The sequence below is a fragment of the Grammomys surdaster genome, unplaced genomic scaffold (genome assembly GCF_004785775.1).
Source record: "Grammomys surdaster isolate TR1022 unplaced genomic scaffold, NIH_TR_1.0 136, whole genome shotgun sequence".
In the NCBI taxonomy this organism is placed as follows: domain Eukaryota; kingdom Metazoa; phylum Chordata; class Mammalia; order Rodentia; family Muridae; genus Grammomys; species Grammomys surdaster.
The window spans coordinates 7,670,408-7,692,491 of NW_021604594.1; the positions used below are offsets into that span (position 1 = coordinate 7,670,408).

At 38.0% G+C, this 22,084-nt stretch overlaps 1 protein-coding gene across 1 annotated transcript in view; it reads left to right on the forward strand.

Moving 5' to 3' along the window:
- Window positions 1–22,084, forward strand: part of Ttn (titin) — a 263,679-nt gene that overhangs the window by 109,732 nt on the left and 131,863 nt on the right. The window contains 38 exon segments of the mRNA XM_028763034.1: window positions 446–532; window positions 796–876; window positions 2,013–2,096; window positions 2,471–2,557; window positions 4,029–4,109; window positions 4,324–4,404; window positions 4,540–4,617; window positions 4,784–4,852; window positions 5,099–5,200; window positions 5,628–5,729; window positions 7,483–7,563; window positions 7,733–7,810; window positions 8,032–8,109; window positions 8,272–8,355; window positions 8,722–8,805; window positions 9,026–9,109; window positions 9,796–9,876; window positions 10,170–10,388; window positions 11,092–11,166; window positions 11,370–11,444; window positions 11,663–11,755; window positions 12,390–12,467; window positions 12,657–12,778; window positions 12,872–12,914; window positions 13,092–13,175; window positions 13,331–13,408; window positions 13,877–13,960; window positions 14,221–14,304; window positions 14,511–14,594; window positions 14,782–15,063; window positions 16,534–16,608; window positions 17,371–17,445; window positions 18,162–18,272; window positions 18,798–18,875; window positions 19,817–19,885; window positions 20,025–20,117; window positions 20,272–20,571; window positions 21,324–21,404. Coding sequence (XP_028618867.1) covers window positions 446–532; window positions 796–876; window positions 2,013–2,096; window positions 2,471–2,557; window positions 4,029–4,109; window positions 4,324–4,404; window positions 4,540–4,617; window positions 4,784–4,852; window positions 5,099–5,200; window positions 5,628–5,729; window positions 7,483–7,563; window positions 7,733–7,810; window positions 8,032–8,109; window positions 8,272–8,355; window positions 8,722–8,805; window positions 9,026–9,109; window positions 9,796–9,876; window positions 10,170–10,388; window positions 11,092–11,166; window positions 11,370–11,444; window positions 11,663–11,755; window positions 12,390–12,467; window positions 12,657–12,778; window positions 12,872–12,914; window positions 13,092–13,175; window positions 13,331–13,408; window positions 13,877–13,960; window positions 14,221–14,304; window positions 14,511–14,594; window positions 14,782–15,063; window positions 16,534–16,608; window positions 17,371–17,445; window positions 18,162–18,272; window positions 18,798–18,875; window positions 19,817–19,885; window positions 20,025–20,117; window positions 20,272–20,571; window positions 21,324–21,404 — 3,705 coding nt within the window.

Sequence of the window (22,084 nt, forward strand, 5' to 3'; positions counted from 1 at the left end):
TTCAATAACTTTATTTTTGCTTTTGGTCTTGCTTAGAAATGACTTTCTTTTTAATTTAAGGAAGGTTTTGTGTTTAACGAGTAATCTTCTAACTGTACCATGCAGTGTATTACATTGCATGTGATATTCTCGACCCTTTAATTTATATAAATTGAGCCTAATATATTTGGGGAAGTGGTGCATTGTATGTGAAGAAGTTGTGGCTATTTGATTCTCATTTAATTGTACTTGATATGGGACTGCATGGGTCGTTTGTCCAGACAGAGCAAAACATGATTTGTTTTCTACTTGAAACTAGATTTGTTCTTTATCTATCATACTAACCCACTCAATCTGTGTCTAAAGATTTGCATATTGTACATCATCATGTGGTGTACTGTCTGTGTCTCATCTGATGTCCTGTCCTAGAAAAGGAAATACTAACGTGGCAATGCTCTTTTTAAAGTACCAGCTGTGCACACAAAGAAGATGGTTATCTCTGAAGAAAAGATGTTCTTTGCTTCTCACACAGAGGAGGAGGTGTCTGTCACAGGTATATGGAAGTTTTGAATTTGAGAGCTGAAGGCACAGTTTCAGATAAAAAAAAAAACCACCAACAACAGAGTTTTTCAATTCCCTTCTTGCCTAGTGTGTGATGATGTAGGCTTTTCTGTCTCTTTGTATTCCTCTGTTATTTTTTTCCCTTTCATGTCTGTTGCCTTTAATTACTTTTTTTTGTTTTGGTATTCTTAGTAAATTACAATTGCCATCCACAACATGATCTATCAGTAATTAAGATGTGTATTTTCTTAAAAGTCCCCGAGGTACAAAAGAAAACTGTCACTGAAGAGAAAATTCACGTTGCAGTTTCCAAAAAGATTGAACCACCACCCAAAGGTATCAGTAAATTCATTTTATGTGTAAAATGTTTTCAGACAAAATTCAGTATGTAACTACACTGATACTAAGGATCAGAACTAGCCACACAGTTGACTGGATGGACAAAGAACTCACTGGAGAGAGATTAGAAAGACCATAAGGAAAGCACAGGAATAAAACACACAAGGCTTCACTCCCTCTCTCTGCACTTCAATCTGGTGACATATGTATTTGGAGATACGATGTGAAGAAGCCCCTTATACCAGATCACCAAGGCCTTATTTAAAATGTGAAGCATCTTCTCAGTTAGGAGTTCAATACACCAGAAGTATTAAAAACTCAACCTTGTAAATTTATCATTTAAGTAAATTATATTAGAAATTCATTAATACTCAAAACTTACAACTTCTGGCTTTTCTGCCTTTTATTACTCCCTCTGTTTCTGGGGTTGTCTGCAGCTGCTCTTTGTGCAGCAAGGATCCAATAGGATGATTGCCTACTGGCCAAATCTTTCTAACTTGGAACCGTTGAGTACTAGTTATTCTGTCAGCAGGTGTGTCAGTATTTACCCCATCACTGAAATTGAAAGATACAGTAACCACTGGACAAGGTAATGCACATCTTTAATCCCAATGATAAGGAGCAGGGGTAGGCAGATCTCGGTGAGTCTGAGGCTAGCCTGGTGTGCATAAGCAAGTTCCAGACCAGTTAGACCTCATAGTAAAACCTTGTAAGGAAGGAAGGAAGGAAGGAAGGAAGGAAGGAAGGAAGGAAGGAGGGAGGGAGGGAAGGAGGGAGGAAGGGAGGGAGGGAGGGAGGGCTCTAGACTCTACACCAAAGTTATATCCTCTTTCCCCAGCCAAACTTAAAAACACTTAATATCACCTAATTGTTCTCATCCAACTGACTTTAAACAAAGCAAGAGTTCTTCCACTATTTCCGTTATAGAAACCCATTCCATTAAAATGGCAATCATAGTTGTTCCTTTTCTACTTGGCCATTCAGCCATCTCCACAAATCTTGGTTTCTGAAATACGATTTTCTTGTATCCAGCTGGCAAAAGGGAGGAACATCTACTCTTTGTTCCTATCTTATAAGAACCTATGTCTTATCAAGGTGAGCAGTTTCTCAAACACAGTACATTTCTTTTAAAGTCCCTGAACCACCTAAAAAATCAGTTCCAGAAGAAGTGGTCCCTGTTCCCATTCCTAAGAAGGTGGAACCCCCAGCACCCAAAGGTAGAATAATATTTCTTGGGTTCTGTTGTTTTTGGATCTTTTGTTTGTGAGACCTACGTATTGACAACATGTTATCAGTAAACAATCTCTTACATGTTTAACTCCCCATCTATGCATTCCATTAACTTGTGGTAACACGTTAATAACAGTTTTACATGCCAGACCATCCTACCTGGGTATGTGTCTACCTCATGTCATGTGTGTGATGTCTGCCTTGCATTGACGTACTCAGCATCCCGTTTAGCCACAAGTAGAGCACACTAAACTACTTTTTAATTCTTAAGCTCTTAATGAGGCTTTGTGCTTTCCTATAATCTTAAGTGTCTCAGAAGACTGTAACATTCAACACTGTTTCAACAATGTTATCTTTAAAGTTCCTGAGGCTCCCAAGAAACCTGTGCCAGAGGAGAAAAAGCCAGTTCCGATTCCCAAGAAGAAAGAGCCAGCTGCTCCTCCAAAAGGTATCCGGAACTCCTGGTAGAGACAGCTGTCACCCCCAGGGGCCAGCTCTGCTTTGCACAGTCTTCATTTGTACTGTGTTGTCCTTGTCTCTCATCTCTTCAGCATGTTCCTCATGTTTAAAACATGTGTGTCACCTTTGGGGATATACCCATGTTAAATATTATTTCTTGTTCTGAACATTCCTTAGGTAGTGCCAAAAAGGTGTTATAAGAAGTAATTATGTCAAATCTTAAATGTTTAATATCATCCTTGAGAAGGATTTGTGGAACATCTTTTACAGACATGTTTATACAAGCAAATATCTCTCTTTCACACTCATGTGTGTGTCTTCTTCATTAAGACATTGTCTTGTGTCAATGACGAGGAGATTAAGGGGAGGCTGTGTTAATGGGAGAGTGAATGTACCGAGTCTTCAGAAGGGTAGAACAGAGTTTTGACATTTATTTTCCCTGTGAATCTTAGAATTCTTTAAGGCTACTATAAATATTTGAGAGTGTATTCTAAATGACAGAATTTCTTACAGAAAAACACCTGTGTATACATATACAACATTTTATGATATAAAGGTCCCTACAGCCATTGGCATACTGTCCTACTGAGGGACCTGTTCTAGAGGGTATCCTACATTTTGATTATACTTTAAGCAACCAGAAACAGAAACTCAGAATGCAGTCAGCAGGGTACAGCTACATGGGTATGACTATTCTACAGTGTTATTTAGAAAGGTCATAAGGCGTTGTGATTTATCCCTCTTTCACAACAATGTATGAAGAGACTTTTTTCCTATACACTCTACACATACTCTGCATTGTTGGTATAATCCCCAGCTGATTTGTTTTCATCAAATCATACTGAGGAGGGTGAAGAGCAAACTTAGTAAAATGCTGGCCTTGACCATCCATGTTTGATATTTGAAAATCATGTACATGTTTTAAATAGAATAAATAAAAGACCATATGGAATACTTGTATTCCAGAACACTTGAGGGTGGGAGAGTAGAGAACATTGACTTTCTTTGGGGCTTACTAGTCAGTGAATGTAGCCTACATGGCAAGGTCCAGGCCAGTGAAGGGCGGTGTGTTAAAGGAAAACAGTGAGTGCATAGCACATGAGAAATAACATCTAACATTATTCTTACCCTCCCAAAACACACACATACACAACATGCACCAATATACACATGTACACATATACACAAAAAATCATACTAACATATAGGAATGAATTCTATAACATACAGGAATTAATTCTATACACGCTTCTGTTACATAACACATTTCAATCTTTTAAATGCTTCTAAAACATTGTATGTGACAGTTACTATACCCTGACTTTAATGTGGAATCTTTCTACTTATACCAGTGAACAGTCTGCAATGTTAATGCACTGTGTTTTGCTTTGGAGATGTGCCTCTGTTCATTCACAGAAATGAAACATGCCCTCACTGACCTGCTATTTTAAAACTTTAAGTCCCAGAAGCTCCAAAGAAACCTGCTCCTGAAGAAAAGATTCCTGTTCCTGTGAAAAAGAAGGAAGCCCCTCCAGCTAAAGGTAGGGTTACTTGCCTAATAAAGGACCCCAATTTTATGTCTCCAGTGCAAAACATTGTGTGTTTATCTGTTAACTAGTCTGTTTAATTCAAAGTGGGTGTGTTATGATCAGTGACAACTCAACCGAAGTGTCTACCTGTCTAGGCTCTTTCAAAATAATTATACATTAGCTACTTTGAAAAATATAAACCCAATTCTACAAATGTCTTTTCAAGTTCCCGAAGTGCAGAAGAAAGTGGTCACAGAAGAAAAAATAACCATCATTACTCAAAGAGAGGAGTCCCCACCACCAGCAGGTACCCCATTGCATCTCCATAACTGTGTCTTTCCTCCAAGCTTCTTTAATTGCATGTCTTTCTTTATGGGCCTGTCTGTTCTACGTTCATTTGCCTGTAAGATTTTTAAAATATATATAAATGTTATTCTTAAAGTGCCAGAAATACCAAAGAAGAAAGTTCCTGAAGAAAAAAGACCTGTTCCTAGGAAAGAGGAAGTTCCGCCACCAAAAGGTATTGCCAACTGTCTTACAAAAGCTATCTTTTACAATGTTATGCTTCAAGGCAAGGATGACTTGTGAGCTTTGTGGTGCGTGAAGAGTGTGGGGGACAAGCTCTGTGCTGGGCTTCAGTGGGAGAGCATCAGAGCTCTAACTATGCATAATGTTTCTTATGCCAGCGCCACCTAAGAAACCTGTTCCTGAGGAGGTTGTTCCAGTTCCCATCCCTAAGAAAGCTCCTCCCCGAGGTAGGATTGGTCTCAATCTTCTAAAGAAATCTTGTAATGTGTGAGTTCTTGCTACATCGGTCGAGTGTGTTCCCTCTTTGTCTCGCTTCTGAGAGACTTTCTTGTGTGTGTCCTTGGGATGTGTAATGTCTTCATCCACTTGGCTAATGAAAGTGGCATACTGCAACGCTTTCCCAAACTCTAGGGAGAAGGGGGAATTGGTGTAATTATTGAATTTTAAGCTTCAACTTTGATGCTTTCTTAAAGCTGAAGTTACTAAGAAAACTGTTGTAGAAGAGAAAAGATTTGCTGCTGAAGAAAAACTATCGGTGGCAGTTCCTCAGAGAGTGGAACTCATGCGGCATGAAGGTATATAACCAGAAGGGAGGCAGGCAGCATCTGTGAACAGCTCTCTCTTGGAGGAGTCTCTCCTCTTTAGGATATAAATGTTTTTGTGAGAACCTGTTTTCATCCTCTGTTGGTGTTGGAATACATCTGCCTGCTGTAGCCTTCTGAAACTATCTTTTGTGTCTACTTTGATCTTGAGTCATTCTTATAAAGTGAATATGGTGTTGAAATGGAATCATTTTAATTTAGATGCTCTGGGGCATAATTCAAGTATTTCTCTTTGTCTTGAGCTTTGGTCTCCTCTTGCTTCTTGCCCTCTTGTAGTTAGAAAGTCACATGTCCCAAGCAGATAGAAGAATCTTCATCTATCTGTAGTGAACACATGACCATGGGATGTATTCCTACCCACTGAGCTTAAACCAAATCTTATCTTTTAACCCATCTACAGAAGAGGAATGGACTTACTCTGAAGAAGAGGAAAGAGTGTCTGTTTCGGTGTATAGGGAAGAGGAAAGAGATGAGGAGGAAGCAGAGATCACAGAATATGAAGGTAAATGGTAGAAATAAATGAGAGATGATGCTGTAGGGATAATAATGAAAATCATCAAAGAGGCATGGCACAGGCCTTAGTACAGGTGTCTTTTAAATCAAAATAAAAGATTCAAGAGCATTCATTACATAAGAGTAAACAACCTATGAAGTTCTTTTCCTTCACTTCTTTAGCTATTCAGGGGTATTGGCTTTGTGGTTACAGATAACTGAAGAGGGTGGGCATCCTCATGTGGGTACCTCCTTTTATGAGGACTTGGCTCCAGTGTGGTAGGCTGGTAGACACTTCACCTTGGTTATCTGGTATATACATGGTATTTCTCAAACCATGTTTTCCGCAACACACGAACAGGAGTGGACCGTCCAGTTCCTAATTCACTTATTCACTTTTTAAAAAGAAAAAAAAATAGATGATACAGTAGCTTCCAGAAGTCCAAGGCATATTTGTCAAAAACTGAAGGATCTTTCCTCTAGTCCATATATAGAAAAAGTAATCATGTAGTATCTGCAATCAGGCAGACATGTCCGGATGTTCCATCAGCTATAAAGACAACTCTCTGATGCATTTAACAATTTAAACAGTAAACTTCATCTTGGTGTGATTCCCTTTTGGTCAAATAAAAACACTACTAGATTCCCTACAAAAAATCCCACAGTCTAGCTAATACTGTATATCCAAAGGAACACTCCTGATAAGGGGCAAGGGGAGCTCTGTTTTAAAGGAAAATGGGTATGTTCTTTACCAACATAACTCCCTCCCTAATGTTGAGTAGATTTTGAGTACCCCAGTTGTTATCAAGTACATCTATCTCCGTCTAATAAAGGGAGACTCTTCACATTCCCTTTCTCCACTTGGAAGAAAACTCCACATAGAATCCAATATTTACAAACTTAGTAAAATAATCTAGAATGCAATAGGGTGGGCCATGATTCCCAAACAAACCTAATGGTTCAGCTGCATTTCCTAGAATAGACCACAAAAGTGGACATGGTCAGGAAGCTGGGGGATTTGAAGTCTATTCTTCCTAGAAATGTTTGGGGAATCATGTGTCTCCTCTCATAGGTCTAGAAGCATTTCAGTTTTTGATACAGAATGCTATATAGACTCTCAGTGCTTCAAACTCAAGTAAGGAAGAGCAAGATGCTCAGTGATTCTTGTGTCTGCATTAAGCTGAAAAGATGGCGGGACCTGAAGCTTCTTTGCATTTTAGGCAGCACTGTTGTTTTGAATTAGCATTTTTTATAATCATTCTACAGAAAACTTTATAGACACAGGCTCAAAAAACTCACAGGAAGTCTCTGGTCTCTTCTACCACAGCTAACCCACAAAACTGGGGAGCAGGGACATGAACTATCTTGCTTTTTACCTTTAAATTTATGTTTCTGCCTTTCTTCCTTCAAACCTAGAGTGTTAGGTTTTAAAAAACAAACAAACAAACACCTAGCTTCAAATCCTGTGCTGTTTGTCTAGTCACTTGAACTTGTTTTTTGTCATGTACATTCCCTGTTATTCTTGTGAACTGTCACCTTACTGTCTTTGCGATATAAAGTAAATTAGTGAAGCTAGTACTCTTTATTATAGTATTAGCTCGGATTCGGATATTCTTCAGGTATTTTAAATGGAAACATTCAGGGATTTAGCAAATGATAAAGTTTGGCAAGGTTGATTATTGTTTTGAAGTGATAAATTATGGTTAAAACTAAACATGAAAAATGTCCACATTTTTTCTTCTTTGAATTCGATGTCCTTAAAGTGTTGGAAGAGCCAGAGGAATATGTTGTAGAAGAAAAGATGCACTTTATCTCTAAGAAAGTAGAAGTTGAACCAGCCAAAGGTATACCAACTCTTAAATATTTTATCCATATATTTGTTATGCTCTCCTAAATATAATTTACCATCCATATTACAAATAATAAATAGCATGACTAATAAAAAAGGTCTCTTACATATTTATTGGAAAAAACTGTATATTTTCTACAAGTATATTTTATAATCTTTTCAAGTGCCTGAGAAGCATGAGAAGAAAATTATACCAAAACCAAAAGTCCCTGCTAAAATTGAGGAGCCTCCACCCACTAAAGGTATGGTCTCTCTCACAGATGTGCAATTCTGTCTGTCTTGACATGTCTGTTGATATATGTATGCATCATTAAGGTTTTGTCAGAATTTGTACAAACACTTTGTTAGTATAGTCATTCACGTTGGTGTATGTGTGAGATCTTTACAAAGAGGGCGTGTGGCCCCCAAATAATAATGATACTTTCTAAAAGAATATAAACCAATATTCTTAATATTTTCAAAGTTCCCGAACCACCAAAGAAAATTGTACCAGAGAAGAAAGTTCCTGCACCAGCTCCTAAAAAAATGCCGCCAGCCAAAGGTATATTGGGGTCTACTTTACCCTTAGGTGTCACCTCATTCCCTGTCTTGATAGTAAATTAATGCATTCTTCAGATCTTTATCACATTGGGAAGAAAGTAACTGTGCATAGGTTTGGCACTCTTTGTACCACGTCTGACCACACTTCCTGATGTTTTCAAAGCACCTGAAGAACCAAAGAAACCAGTTCCAGAAAGGAGAGTTCCTGCAGAAGTGGTTGAGATAGAAGAACCTCCCCCAACCAAAGGTAAATGACAGTCCCCTAAAAAAATAAAAAATAAAAACTTAGAGTCTTATCATTCTTCTTCCAGCCACCATCTATTAGGTCATAATTTTCCTATGTGGATTGTTTGTTAGTGTCTGTCTGTGATGGTGGTGTATTTTTGCATTATAAAGTATTACTTACTTATTGTGGTGTTTAGTTGTATGTGCCTTATAAATTCTTCTGTTCTAAAACCACAGTACTTTCTGGCTTATGTATGTGTGTGTGCATGAATATGTGTGTTAGTGTGTACGTATGTGTATATATATGTATATATGTATGTTTGTTTGTTTGTTTGTGTGTATTCTACTCTAAATGTTATAGAATGCTAATTTTAAATTATCTTCCAAGTGACCGAAAGGCACATGAAAATTACCCAGGAAGAAAAAGTTCTTGTGGCTGTAACTAAAAAGGAGGAGCCTCCGAGAGCGAGAGGTACAGCAGCCTTTCCATATGTCAGCATTGCCTTGTACACTGACTAAGGGGCACGGAGGGAAGGGTGGTCATTGTCTTCTTTTAAAATACTGTAGAATGTCTGAAGTTTGGGAAGGGTTGAATCTTTTATGTTTTTTGTCACTTGTCTCTGGTTTGTATGTTTTGTGGTCTGAATGAAAAAAAAAAAACCAATTCTTTAAAGTGAAATCTGTCTTTAAAGTGCCAGAGGAACCTAAGAAAGTTGTCCCTGAAGAAAAATTTCCAAAGCTCAAACCTCGAAGAGAGGCGGAGCCACCGGCTAAAGGTATAATGACTCTTTAAAGGGATAGAAATAAGCTTTTAGGTCTGGAGATGAGTAGAGTAGAACTGGCATCGGTAGGGGAAGTGATGTAAGCGCATATCGAGAGTGGAATGAGTAAGCTGTTCCACATCACTGCAAAGCTAAAGAATTCTGACTGCAGAAAGTACCTTTCTCTACCCCACCCGCAAACATTCAGAGTTAATGTTAGAATGTATTTGTCATCTAATATGTCAGTTCGTTCCTTCTCAAATGTATCTATCTGTCTTGATGTTTGTTTTATGTGGTAAACTTTGGTAACAGTTTTGATTTCTTTAACTCCTCAATATGCTGCACTGTCCCAGTGGATCAGGGGTGGGAGGATTGGAATTAGGGTGCCGACATTGTTGGTGAAGTTCAACTTCCTTCCTGAGGTTGTACTCAGTTTTACATGCATTGTTGTAGCTTGTCTCTCTTAACTCTGTCACAAATCCCACCTGATTATCCAGCATTTCTGAAACATTAAATAGCCTGGGGGGAAAACTATCCTCAGGTGTACAGAATGATGTGGACTTTCAGGTCATTGATTTTTCTCGTGATTTTTAGTAAAAGTTTAAAGGAGCATCATGCTTGGGGTCGTTCTTGTCAAAGGTCTCTTAACACGATAATCTCCAGACTCTTGCAACTTACTTTTAACCATTGCTCTTTTAAAGTGACTGAAGTTAGAAAAAGAGCTGTTAAAGAAGAAAAGGTGTCCATTGAAGTTCCAAAGAGAGAACCCCGACCCACTAAAGGTACATTGCCCTGTGATTTGATCATATAAAGCATAAAGCTGTCCTATGTCTCTTTGACTGCTAGTTGCCAATTTAACCCCTCTACTCTCCTCGCTTACTGCTAACTGGAGTCAAGCACTTGAACATTTGACATCACAATTAGTCACTGTACATTTTATGATACTTTTACCATCAAAAGATAACCAAGGTCACCCATAGCCATTGTGGGAGACTGTCATAAAGAAATGGAATCAAAGCACATTGTCACTAAATGGCCTTGAATAAAACGCTGTCTGGTGTCAATATTATTCTAGAAGTAACTGTGACAGAAGAGAAGAAATGGTCTTACACCCAAGAGGAAGAAACTGTTTCAGAACACTGGGAGGAGGAGTATGAGGATTATGAAGACTATGAGGAGTATAAAGAGTTTGAGGAGTACGAACCCACTGAAGAATACGACCAGTATGATGAATATGCAGAGCGTGAGATGGAACACTATGAGGAGTCTAAAGAACATGAGGAATATGTCACAGGTATGAGAGCCCTGCAGACCACATGAAGTACACTTAGAACTCACTATGACAGGATGGCGATTGACGTAAAAAGAACTTTGGCATTTAGTAAATTCAGTGTTTTAAATCACTTCTGGAAGGAAAAAATAGCTCTATAAATCTTAAGGCTATTGTTAGGTTTCCCTACCCACAGGGCACCTAGTGTTGAACATTTGACACTGACTGCTTTTCTAGGAAAGACGGACAAAGTAGTTTTTAACCTAAGGAAAATAATGTGTGTACTTCTAGAGCTCTGACTCTGGGCATTGTCTTTACTGTAAAATAGATAATAAATTCATTCCATCAACTCCTACTTGAAATTTGAAATGAATCCGTATCCTCTCACTACTTAAGGGTTTTTGTTTGTTTCTTTGAGAGGATTCTGCGTGGTTTCATTGAAGCCCTTAAACACCAATGTCCAAGATAGAAAACTTTGAGTCACATGTCACGTATCTGAAATGAAATGAGAATTTGTGAGCATTCATATGGCCTAATAGAAGTGAATGACCACAAGGAAAGCGGATATAACTGGCTTAGGGCTCTCAGGACCTATTCTACTCACCTCTAATTCTTATTCTAGAGATGGTGGTTGCACTGTGACCATAGAAGATTAATTATCTTGATGAGTATTTTTTGACTTGTGCCTTCCAGTCTAACATTAAACACTTTGCATATGCTTTTAAAGAACCCAAGAAGCCTCTTCCAGCGAAACCCGTTCAAGAACCAGTGCCTGCTAAACCCAAGGCTCCCCCACCAAAAGGTAGAGTGAGAACATTACCAGTTATAGAGTCTTTTGTTTTCTCCATCTGTCCACTGTGGGTATGTGTTGAAGTGGATGTGTATAAATTGTATAAATTGTGTATTTGGGACTGTTATGTTGTGTTGTATATTTCTTAACATTTTGTTCTTACCCTTGAGAATCTAGTTCAGGTTTGTAAATCTCTTACTATTGGTCTTTTAAAGTGCTAAAGAAAGTTGTCCCTGAAGAAAAAGCACCTGTGCCCATTCAAAAGAAACTCAAACCTCTACCACCCAAAGGTACATGACAGAGCAGTAACTGTTCCAAACAATGTCATCACCTCTGTTCTGTAACCGTGTTGACCTTGACTCACACCATGTCTGCTGCTCTCTGTTGTCACTGAGTATATTGTCTGGTTCCATTTCTTACATGCCCCGTCTTCGTGCTTTGTGACTATTTATTCTATGATATTTGTGAGATTCATTGTGATATTCTTCCATAATTAATATCCTTAAAGCTCCAGAAGAACCAAAGAAGGTTGTTGAAGAAAAAATACAAATTTCAATTACCAAACGTGAAAAGCAGCAGGTGACTGAACCAGTTGCCAAAGGTATAACCACCTCTTCCCAGAATGGAGCCTTTTACCTGTCTCTTACGTTACTTGTCTCCAGCATTCGCCCTAATGTTACTTCAAAATATTTCTACAGCCTTGTATACAGTGGCTGTGCATTGCCCCGGGACAATGATATGGTCAGAATACTTTTGTTTGAATGCAGTGACCATTTCTCATATTCCTAATATAGTTAAGTTAATATAAGGAAAATCTCTGAAAATTGATAACTATTCCAAAGTCATTTTGAAGAACTTTTTAAAAAGCTAATTGAGCACTCAGATTTTCTTATTTTATCTTAGACAACTTCTTACAATCTTTGGACTTTTGCAAATTTAAACTTTTTAGAGTATCTCTGTAAGCAGAACCATATTTAAAAAAAATACCATTTCCAACTTATCTCTGCTATTGGAAACTTGGTTGTGTCATCAAACTTGTTTGAACACCTCTGTGGGTTAACTTTCCTGTGAGATTCAGAGTCCTTCCCATAAAAAACAGAAAGGTTTAGACAGAGAATGTCTTATGTTCTATTAGAGACAACTACAAAATTATTCTATTTAAACTATAAGAAGACTAGAAATGGTTAGATGGCCTGTTTCTGACTCTAAAATTCCTTTATACTTAATATTTCAAGTGCCCATGAAGCCCAAGAAAGTTGTCCCAGAGGCAAAAGTACCTGCCCCTACAAAGGAAGTGGCAGCGCCTGTTAGAGGTACCCCCCCCCATTGTTTGTGTTGCTCCTTCTCTTTGCTGTTGAATTCATGCTCAGTTCTATGTCTAATGTTATTCTGTGGGAAACAGAAAGCCTATTTTTTGTTGTACATGGGTCTATGCTCTTACAAATGTCTCAACTTTATTGAGGAATTGGAAAATAGCCAACTTAAAGATCATATCTTTAAAGTGCCAGGGGTAACCAAAAAACGAGAACCAGAAGAGGTTGTTGTCTTCAAAGAGGAGGTAGAAGCCCACGAAGAAGAATACATCATAGAGGAAGAAGAGGAATATGTCCATGAAGAGGAGTATGTCCATGAAGAAGAATACATTCATGAAGAAGAGTACGTCCATGAAGAGGAATATATTCATGAAGAGGAAGAATACCTTCACGAAGAGGAGGAGATCATAGCTGAGGAAGAAGTGGTGCCAGTGGCCCCAGTCAAAGGTAGATGAAAGCTCCTGCCAATGGAAAGGAAGTGGCAACTCAGAGTTGGGGTATCTGACTGGGGGTTACTGGCACTGATCCCTAAGTCCTTTGTAGATGCTGAAGTATATGATACCTGTGTGCTTTTCACATTTATATCTTCTACAATGTTTTCAAATCTTATTGCTATCTTTAAAGTGCCTGTGGTACCCAAGAAACCTGTTCCAGAAGAGAAAAAACCTGTTCCTGTTCCCAAAAAGAAGGAAGCACCACCAGCCAAAGGTATACACGACATGCACATAAACAACTTCATCTGTTTTTAGATGCATACCTCTCTTCTGGCTACAGCAACCTGTGTGTGTTGCCAACATTAGATGTGCTTTATGTGGGTGTTGTTCCTCACAGTCAAAACTTAACTATAAACAATGTCTTTAAAGTGCCTGAGATTCCCAAGAAGCCAGAGGAAAAAGTTCCTGTGCCTATTCCTAAAAAGGAGAAGGCTCCACCTGCCAAAGGTACAGCTCTTAATGCAGCCATTTACCCATATAGTGTAACTTGATGAGTCTTAGTCATCCCTGCCCTGTGGTGATGTTAATAACATTAACAGCAGAATAAGAAACACTCAGCTGGTCACAGAAGCCAATTGCCATATATTCATCTCCAAATGTGGCCACTGAAGCATGCTTCTGTTTAACACTTGTGCCTTCTTCCATAGAAAATTCTTAGTAAAAATAAATTCACATCATCAAAATGGCCAAAATCATTACCAAGCCTTTTGTGCTGTCTGTGTCTTTGTTCCATGTTTATTTGGTGGTTTTATTGTAACTCTCTTGCATGTCCAGCACCTTGTTTTGTAGCTATTATTAGCTTCTGTCTTACAGTGAGATTATCGACACATCTGTGATCATTCAATTGTCCCTAAGTCACTAGATTCCTCTGTGATTAAGAAAATGTGACAGTGACCTTATTTATTATCTTTTAAGTCCCGGAAGTGCCCAAGAAGCCTGTACCGGAGGAGAAGGCACCAGTACCTATTCCCAAAAAGGTGGAACCACCACCAGCCAAAGGTATACAAACGTGCTGAGACACACGATTTAATTTCAGATTTATATGAGAATAAAATATTTAATTGGTTCAATAATATATTCTTTAAGTACATCACTTTAGTATCATCTCTTTACAAAAACATATTTCTATTTTTAACATGAAATACTGCTTTTGGGTTTCTTCACTATGATTTCATTGCCTTATCATAATTTTCCAGAATATGCTTGGATTCAGTGATTTTTGTGTTATATAAAAATTTCCCTACATCATTTCTTTAAAGTGCCAGAAGTGCCCAAGAAACCTGTGCCTGAGAAGAAGGTGCCAGTGCCTACTCCTAAGAAAGTAGAGGCTCCGCCTGCAAAAGGTATGTTATTTCATCATTTATACACAAGGTGGGGGAGGGGGAATCTCACATTAGTTTTTATTCATAAGAAAATGTCCCTGTACTAACTACAAGCTTGTAAAAGTGTCTTGCTAAAAATGTCTTCCATATTGTGTGATCTTTTATCATATCTATGACTATAAAACTGTGGAAGGACACATTCTTAAAAACAAATGATATCTTTAAAGTGCCAGAAGTGCCCAAGAAACTCATTCCAGAAGAAAAGAAACCAACACCTCTTCTGAAAAAAATGGAAGCTCCAGCCCCGAAAGGTACATTAATCTCAGGCAGAACCAGGGCACACGAGAGGCAAAGGGAATATGCTGTTCAGCCACACTAGCCATCTCTATTGATAATGATCATAATCAAAGAATAGTTGCTTTTCATGTTACCCTAATATCGTTTTACATATTTTACACAAACATAGAATTTGTATACATTTAATAAATATCTTTAAAGTGCCAAAGAAACGGGAAGTAGTCCCAGTTCCTGTTGCTCTACCTCGGGAAGAAAAAGAAGCTTCATTTGAGGAAGTCACTGTTCCTGAAGAGGAAATTCTATCTGAAGAAGAAGTTCCACCTGAGGAAGAGGAAGCTCCACCTGAAGAAGAGGAAGTTGCACCAGAGGAAGAGGAAGTTCTTCCTGAGGAAGAAGAAGTTCTTCCTGAGGAAGAGGAAATTCCACCTGAGGAAGAAGAAGCTCTTCCAGAAATTAAGCCTAAGGTGCCAAAACCTGCACCAGGTACAGCAGTCCTTGGAATCATGACCGTTTTTATATTGGTCTGCCTTCTCATCTTTATTTGTCTCTTGCTTTATATAATAGTTTATGATGTCATCAAAGCCTTGTGTTATCAAAGGCATATCTTCCTCTTGCCTTCTACACCTGCTTTATATGTCTGTCTATTGTAAATTATCTGCATGTCTTCAAATTCTATTTCATATTTGTCTGTTTGTGGTCCTATCCTTCGGTGTATTTTGTTATAGATGTGATATTGTATGTGGTTCTTAACGTCTTTAAATGAAATGTTTTTAAGTGCCAAAGAAAACTGTACCCGAGAAGAAAGTCCCTGTTCCTGTTCCTAAAAAAGTGGAGCCTCCACCACCTCCCAAAGGTATACTCCTCAGAGTGAGCACACAGCCTTCTCCACCTGATAGCTTTATCAGATGGGTCTCTTATAAAAGAAACAGCCAAATTTTACTTCTAAAAGTGATGAGGACACTGATAGCCATTATTTTCTATTAGATGCTTCTCACACAGTATTGTTTTGCATGAAAGGTGAAAGGCAATATCATAAAGCTATTCCAAAATGTCTACTCAACTTGTAATTTTATTAAAAGCATGTAAGGTCTCATATAGATTCTCTGGACATCTAAATTATCTATAAGAAAGATTTTGCGTAAAAATACATAAGTTATAGTTTTTGAATTAACTCTTTTATATATTTACATTCCAACTGTTGTCCTCCTACATAAGTTCATGTTTTAAATTTCATCTTTTAAACTTGCTTGTAATAAGCGTCTTTGTGACACTAGCCTGAAAACAAAAAATGATGTATTTATTAAAACACCAATTAATAGATTATATCAAAGCACTGACTAATATTAAAACATTGAGTAATCCTTTATATCTTCCAAAACATAAAAATAAATGGAAACACAACACGTTTTGATTTAACCTTGACTTTGAACTTTGCTGTTCTACTCTGAGCCTTAGTTAGCTCCTTCATATAACAGGGATATTAATGAATATCTAATATTACTATAAGGTAAAAATAAGACAAGATATATCATTGCATCATTGAACAAAGAAAATTAGTATTTAACATCATAGATTAGGCCATGGTACAGTACCTAGGAAGTGTATTCATAACTTAAACTACAATAATGTTTCCCCAAAAGCCATGATGGCAACATTTTAAATAAGTATAATGTTTTCTACTAGGCTGTTTAGTCACATGATATTTTCAGATAGGTATTAGCTAGGTTATTAGCAAAATTTAAGTCAATGAAATGATAGCATCTGGCCTCAGATGACCAGCTTTTTGCTGATGCCTTGCCCTGCAAATTCCAGTCATATCCTGTTGGGCTGTGGCTCACATTCCCTCCCCGTTCTGAGTGAATGTTGCATGACGGTTTTCCTGTGTGTATAGACTTCTTGCTTTCTTTCTTGCTCTTCAAAATGCATTCTTATCATGAAACGATGTCTTTAAAGTGCCTGAGATCAAGAAGAAAGTGCCAGAGAAGAAAGTAGTTGTTCCCAAGAAAGAGGAGGCGCCTCCCACCAAAGGTATAATACCTTCAATGTTCTTGCATTCCCAAGCACATGGGACACACCCCTTCCTTCACACACTAAGTTAAAATGCCCTAGTCAGTATTTGTGAGCGTAATTTCTGTTATTGTTGTACACGGTGTCATTGTGTTTGTGAGACTGAAATTTCAAAATATCTTTAAAGTTCCTGTGGTTCCTAAGAAACCTGAACCAGAAAAGAAGGTGCCTGCCCCTGCCCTTAAGAAAGCAGTGGTTCCTCCTGCCAAAGGTACATGCTTATTGGCTGGTCCGTTGTTGACCTGAAGGGTCATCCACATAGGATGTTCTGCACACATGCTGACATTCTCTGATCTGTCACTGACCTTTGTCACTGTGCCTCTGTTGTACCTGTACGGATGTTGTGTTCATTTACCACTTTGTGTGAGTGTTGGTTTTTTGCCTTGTTTTTCTTTTTTTTTTTTTTTGCCTTGTTTTTCTTCTGTATGTTATTTCTGAAAATTAAAATGACAGATATTATATATCTTTAAAGAGCCAGAAGTGACCAAGTACTTGCTACTCTTCCTAAAAAAAGAACAGAGTCCAGCTACAAAGGGTAGTCTCACGATGTACCCGCAAGCCTCTTCATTTGTTTCTTAACTAACTGTGACCGTGTCAGTGTGTCATCCCCTTCTCTGTGCTGTGCTGTTTACTCTCTTGGGTTGAAAATGTGAAGTTTGGTCTTTAAGTATTCTTCTTCATCATATGAGTTTTAAGTGCCTAAAACAATCAATGTCTTTTAAGTTCCTGAGGTACCTAAAAAGGTGGAAGAAAGACGGATCATCCCCACTAAAGAAGAGGAAGTTCCACCGGCTGAAGGTAGATGACTTCCTAAGAAAACAGCGTTTCTAAGCATTCTTGTCTTATTATCTCATACATAAAGGAGATAACATACACTTCACTCTAGAAATAAGTAGACCTTCTAGCTCTCTGATAGGAGTACTTACCTAGAAGGATCTGGGCAGGCCAATTCCTTCTTGTTCTTGCACATTTAGCCTGTTTACTTGTGGCTTGTTTCAGTGGAAAACTGAAATAGACCCACTAACCTCTTCATTCTTCTATCCCTCATTAACTCTGTGAAAGCAGTGTTTTGTCTTTTGTATGTGAATACTGAGGAGAATTTCCGCACCCAATGCCTTCAGGAGCCGTGATGGAAAAAGGCTTTCCGAGAATATGCTCAGATAAACTTGAGCAACTGCTGCGGAAAATATGACTTCTTAATTATTTAGGAACAAGATGATTGCTTATTACAATAATTTGAATAATTTAATTAGAGTAATTGCTTTAAAAAATTTTCTACCTTCACTACAAAAAAAAATAATAATTCCAACTAAATCCTCTGGGACCCCTTCCAGTTTCAATATTGGAAAGAACCTAACATATTTTAAAGACTGGGCATACTTTTTTTTCCCAGATTAGTGAGTGTTCATGAGCGCTTAAGAGGCTGAGTGGTTTTCAAGATGGTGTAATTTTAATCTAACATATCTAACATTCAAAGGACTTAAAAAATAATTTACAAAATGATCTGTTTCAAGTATATGAGGAAGCCGAAGAACCCATGACAGAGGAGGTTCCAGAAGAACCACCTAGCATAGAGGAAGAAGAGATAGTGGAGGAAGAGGAGGAGGAGGTGCTGCCACCTAGAGGTACAGCCACTTTGATGAGTTGGACATTCCAAAACCTTGGTGCTCTGAACTGTCTAACCCTAATCTTCAGCCGTATGCTTTCCTGGTAGTACATCCATGAGGCCTGGAGAGGGAGCACTCCTGGTAGCTGGAGCTTTGTGGTCCTTTCCTTCTCCCTAACTTTTCCTCATTCCCTGCAATCTGACTATAAATGAGGGGACTTTTTTTTCCTGTTACTAAATCCTTCCCCCTAGTTTGCAATCCTCAATTTTGCTTTCAGTTCAAATGCTGAAGAACAATCTATTTGTGTGGTGAAAGCATTCGCTTTTAAGAATAATTCTCAAACTATTCATCCCTGAAGACTGAAACCTTGGCAGAGTTGCTCTCACACTCACTCTTGGGGTGGGATTATTATCACTTAGGTTGCTAACATCTTCCTAAAATAAGTCAATGTTTTGTGTTGCTCTGTTTATAGTTTGATAATGGGGTGTTGTTCTGTTCATCGTGTGTGACTTTTTTCAATATGTCTATAAAATATCTTTTAAGCACCTGAAGTGGTGAAGAAAGCAGTACCTGCAGCCCCCACTCCTGTCCCTAAGAAAGCAGAGGCGCCCCCCACAAAAGGTATAGCAACCCCTACCACTTTCTTAGCCCCACCGTGATTTTTTTTTTCTAAAAAGTCCTGTGTCTTTTTTCACCTCTTCCTTAAAGTAATTGTCAGAGCAAACTGACTCATTACAATTAAAAATGTCATGTACTCCATTTTCTTAGATGTCCTACAGTTTCAATGGGTAAATCATGGATCCACATGTGTACCCAGTGTGGATTATTTTAGAAGTCTCTTAACTTAAATAGATGGAAATTTTGATGCCCCATCATAATCTCTCTGTATTTAAGAACATAACAAGTAATTCTTCCTACCCTCATACTATTCCTAGACTTCTTTCTCTTATATAACTAAATTTTCATTATGTGTTATAATAGTTTTCACTATATGTACTATTTTTTACAAAAAACAAAATCTGTTCTGATAATAACTTTAAAGATCGCCGTGTCCTTTTTTACCATAGTTAATCTGGAAATTCAATGTTATAAAATTTCCCTTTCTTGTTGCTTCTTAGTTCAATTAATGCCCCCCAGACTGCATCTTCAGCAACTATGGTCCACTGCCCCTATCACAGCAGACTTCTCAGCATATAATATCATGTCCAACAGTTCCTGAGGCCTAGGTCAGGGTCCAAATACTCTAGGGTGATAATCAGGTAAAAAAAAAATCATCAAATTAAAAATAGCAAAATTAGCCTCAGTATTGGTAACATCTGCTGTTTTAAAAATAGCAAAGCTTCTTTGTGGGCACATGTTGGCTTCTAAGAATATAGGTAGCACAAGTGAGTGCTTGGAAAAGTATCCCTATGGCCTGTAAAAGAGTTGTCCAAGAGCACAGGTTAACTTCAGAGATGCATTAAGGCGTGTGTGTGTGTGTGTGTGTGTGTGTGTGTTTGTGTGTGTGTGTGTGTGTATTATTGAGCATTGTTATCTGACTGAGGCACCTAATGTTTTTAAAGTGCCAAAGAAAATTCCTGAGGAAAAGGTTCCTGTTCCTGTCCAGAAAAAAGAGGCCCCACCAGCCAAAGGTATTCTTTCTCCTTTAAACCCAAAGTTCTTTAACCATTCTTTATTAAGCTATGTTTTATGTCCATGTGTCTTATTTTTGGTGTGAAAAGTCCAAACTTACTCTTGGTGGTTGTAAATATTTAAAATGTGTCTTTAAAGTGCCTGAAGTACCAAAGAAAGTCCCAGAAAAGAAGAAAATCCCCGAAAAGAAAGTCCCTGTGCCCAAAAAGGAAGCCGTTCCCCCTGCTAAAGGTATTTTCGGGAACGTTCTTTGATCTACATGTCCTTTCATGGGAGACTTCTTTTACTTGTTTTTCTTACATTTTAAGTTGACATCTGTTTCATCTTATTGGGGCCTTTTCTTAAAAAAAAAAAAGCAAATCTCTTAAAGTAGATGCTCTTTCAGGGAAAGCTGTTTTTGAAGAAAAAATATCAGTTGCCTACCAGCAAGAAGAAGTAGTCCAAGAAAGAGTAGAGCTAGAACTCGTGGAAGCAAAGGTGGAAGAGGCTTTCGAAGAAGAGGAATTCCATGAGGTGCAGGAATACTTTGAGGAAGAGGAGTTTCACGAGGTGGAGGAATTCATCAGGGTGGAAGAGCGCAGGTTCCAGGAGGAACACAAAGTGGAAGAAGTCCACAGGGTCATTGAGTTTCTAGAGGCTGAAGAAGTGGAAGTATACGAAAAACCCAAAATTCCACCTAAAAAAGGTATAGGGGATCCTGCAGACGCTATAGTTTGTTGTATCTTGCACTTACCAATGTTGTTTTCAAAGTCCCTTGCAGATTCCATTCAGGACATTAGCCCCATAAACTACTGTAAGCATGAGTTTAAGTTGTTTGGTTCAGAAAGTGGTAAGGTGTAGAGGGTAACCACACAGAGTCATTCAGTTTTACAGGCACACGAATGAAGCGTGATACTGACTTACCTCCACGTAGGATTGTGTGGATTCTTTTTATAGTCTAGCAAGAGTTACGTGATTATCACAGGTACCAGCATAACAGGTGTCATTCATTCACTCACACGCTTCTCGATTTACCAAGGAATTTATAGTCTCAGCAAAGCAACCATTTGCATTTGAGTCACCTGTGCACTAATATTTCCCTATTGAAAGCATTTGCCATTTTGTGGTTATCTTCATCCGAGAAAGAATGAAGTAAATGAAGCACTGGCCAAGGTACCTGAATTTTAGTAAATTCTAAGGACAAGACATAATGCACATACACAGTCTATAGGACCACTCCATATCATGCCCAAATGAATGCCTGATAGAATGCAATGTGTATGTTTTACATAGCAATGTACTGTATAAATAACAAAATCACAGCTTTTTTGAAGCAGGCATAATAATGTAAAAAATATAAACTTTTATGAGACCCTATTGTATGTACAGTTTAAATTAAACTAGTGCTTCATAGTATTTTATGAGTCTATTCTAAACCAAACACTAATATCTTTAAAGGACCTGAAGTATCTGAGAAAGTCATCCCTCCAAAAAAGCCACCCACTAAAGTCATTCCTCGAAAAGAGCCACCAGCTAAAGGTATTTTATGCCAAAACTGTTCTTATGGAACTGTCTTCAGTTGTTCCTTCGTTGCTTGGCAACTTTGTGTTTGACTTGGTGTTTTTGTTCTCTGTTTTGAGTTAGAAGAATGTCAAAATAATTAACATCTTTAAATGATCAAAACCCAAAAGCAGGTCTACAAACACAGGTGTCACTGTTGTTATCCTAAAACAGCCAAACACTTACTAACCAAAGTGTGAACATGGGCATCCTTTGGTGTATTGATTATCTGTTTGCTAATATCTTTATTGATAGATTTCTATTTCCCTATTTATTATTGACAGACCTCTGTATCCTTATTTATTATTGATGTATTAAGCAGTTGGCTGTAAATACATCATTAATATGTCATAGTGCCCTTCCTTTATTCTTTTTCATCATCCTCATTAATACATAATTTGAGGCTATGAATGAGTATATAGTAAAGCTATCACTAAAGAAAACGGTGCAGTTATCCTGCCAGGGTGAGCAGAAAGGGCACCATGTGCCAGCGTGTTGTCAGTTGTCCTTGTCAAGTTTTGTTGGTGTAACTTGGGTGTTCCATGGACTTTCATAGTCATGTTTGTTGTCAAAAGTCAACTCTATAAAGTGCCGTCTCACGTGTATAAAGAGATGTCTCTGTTTTATAATGTGTCTTTGTTCTGCTTTCATGGTACATC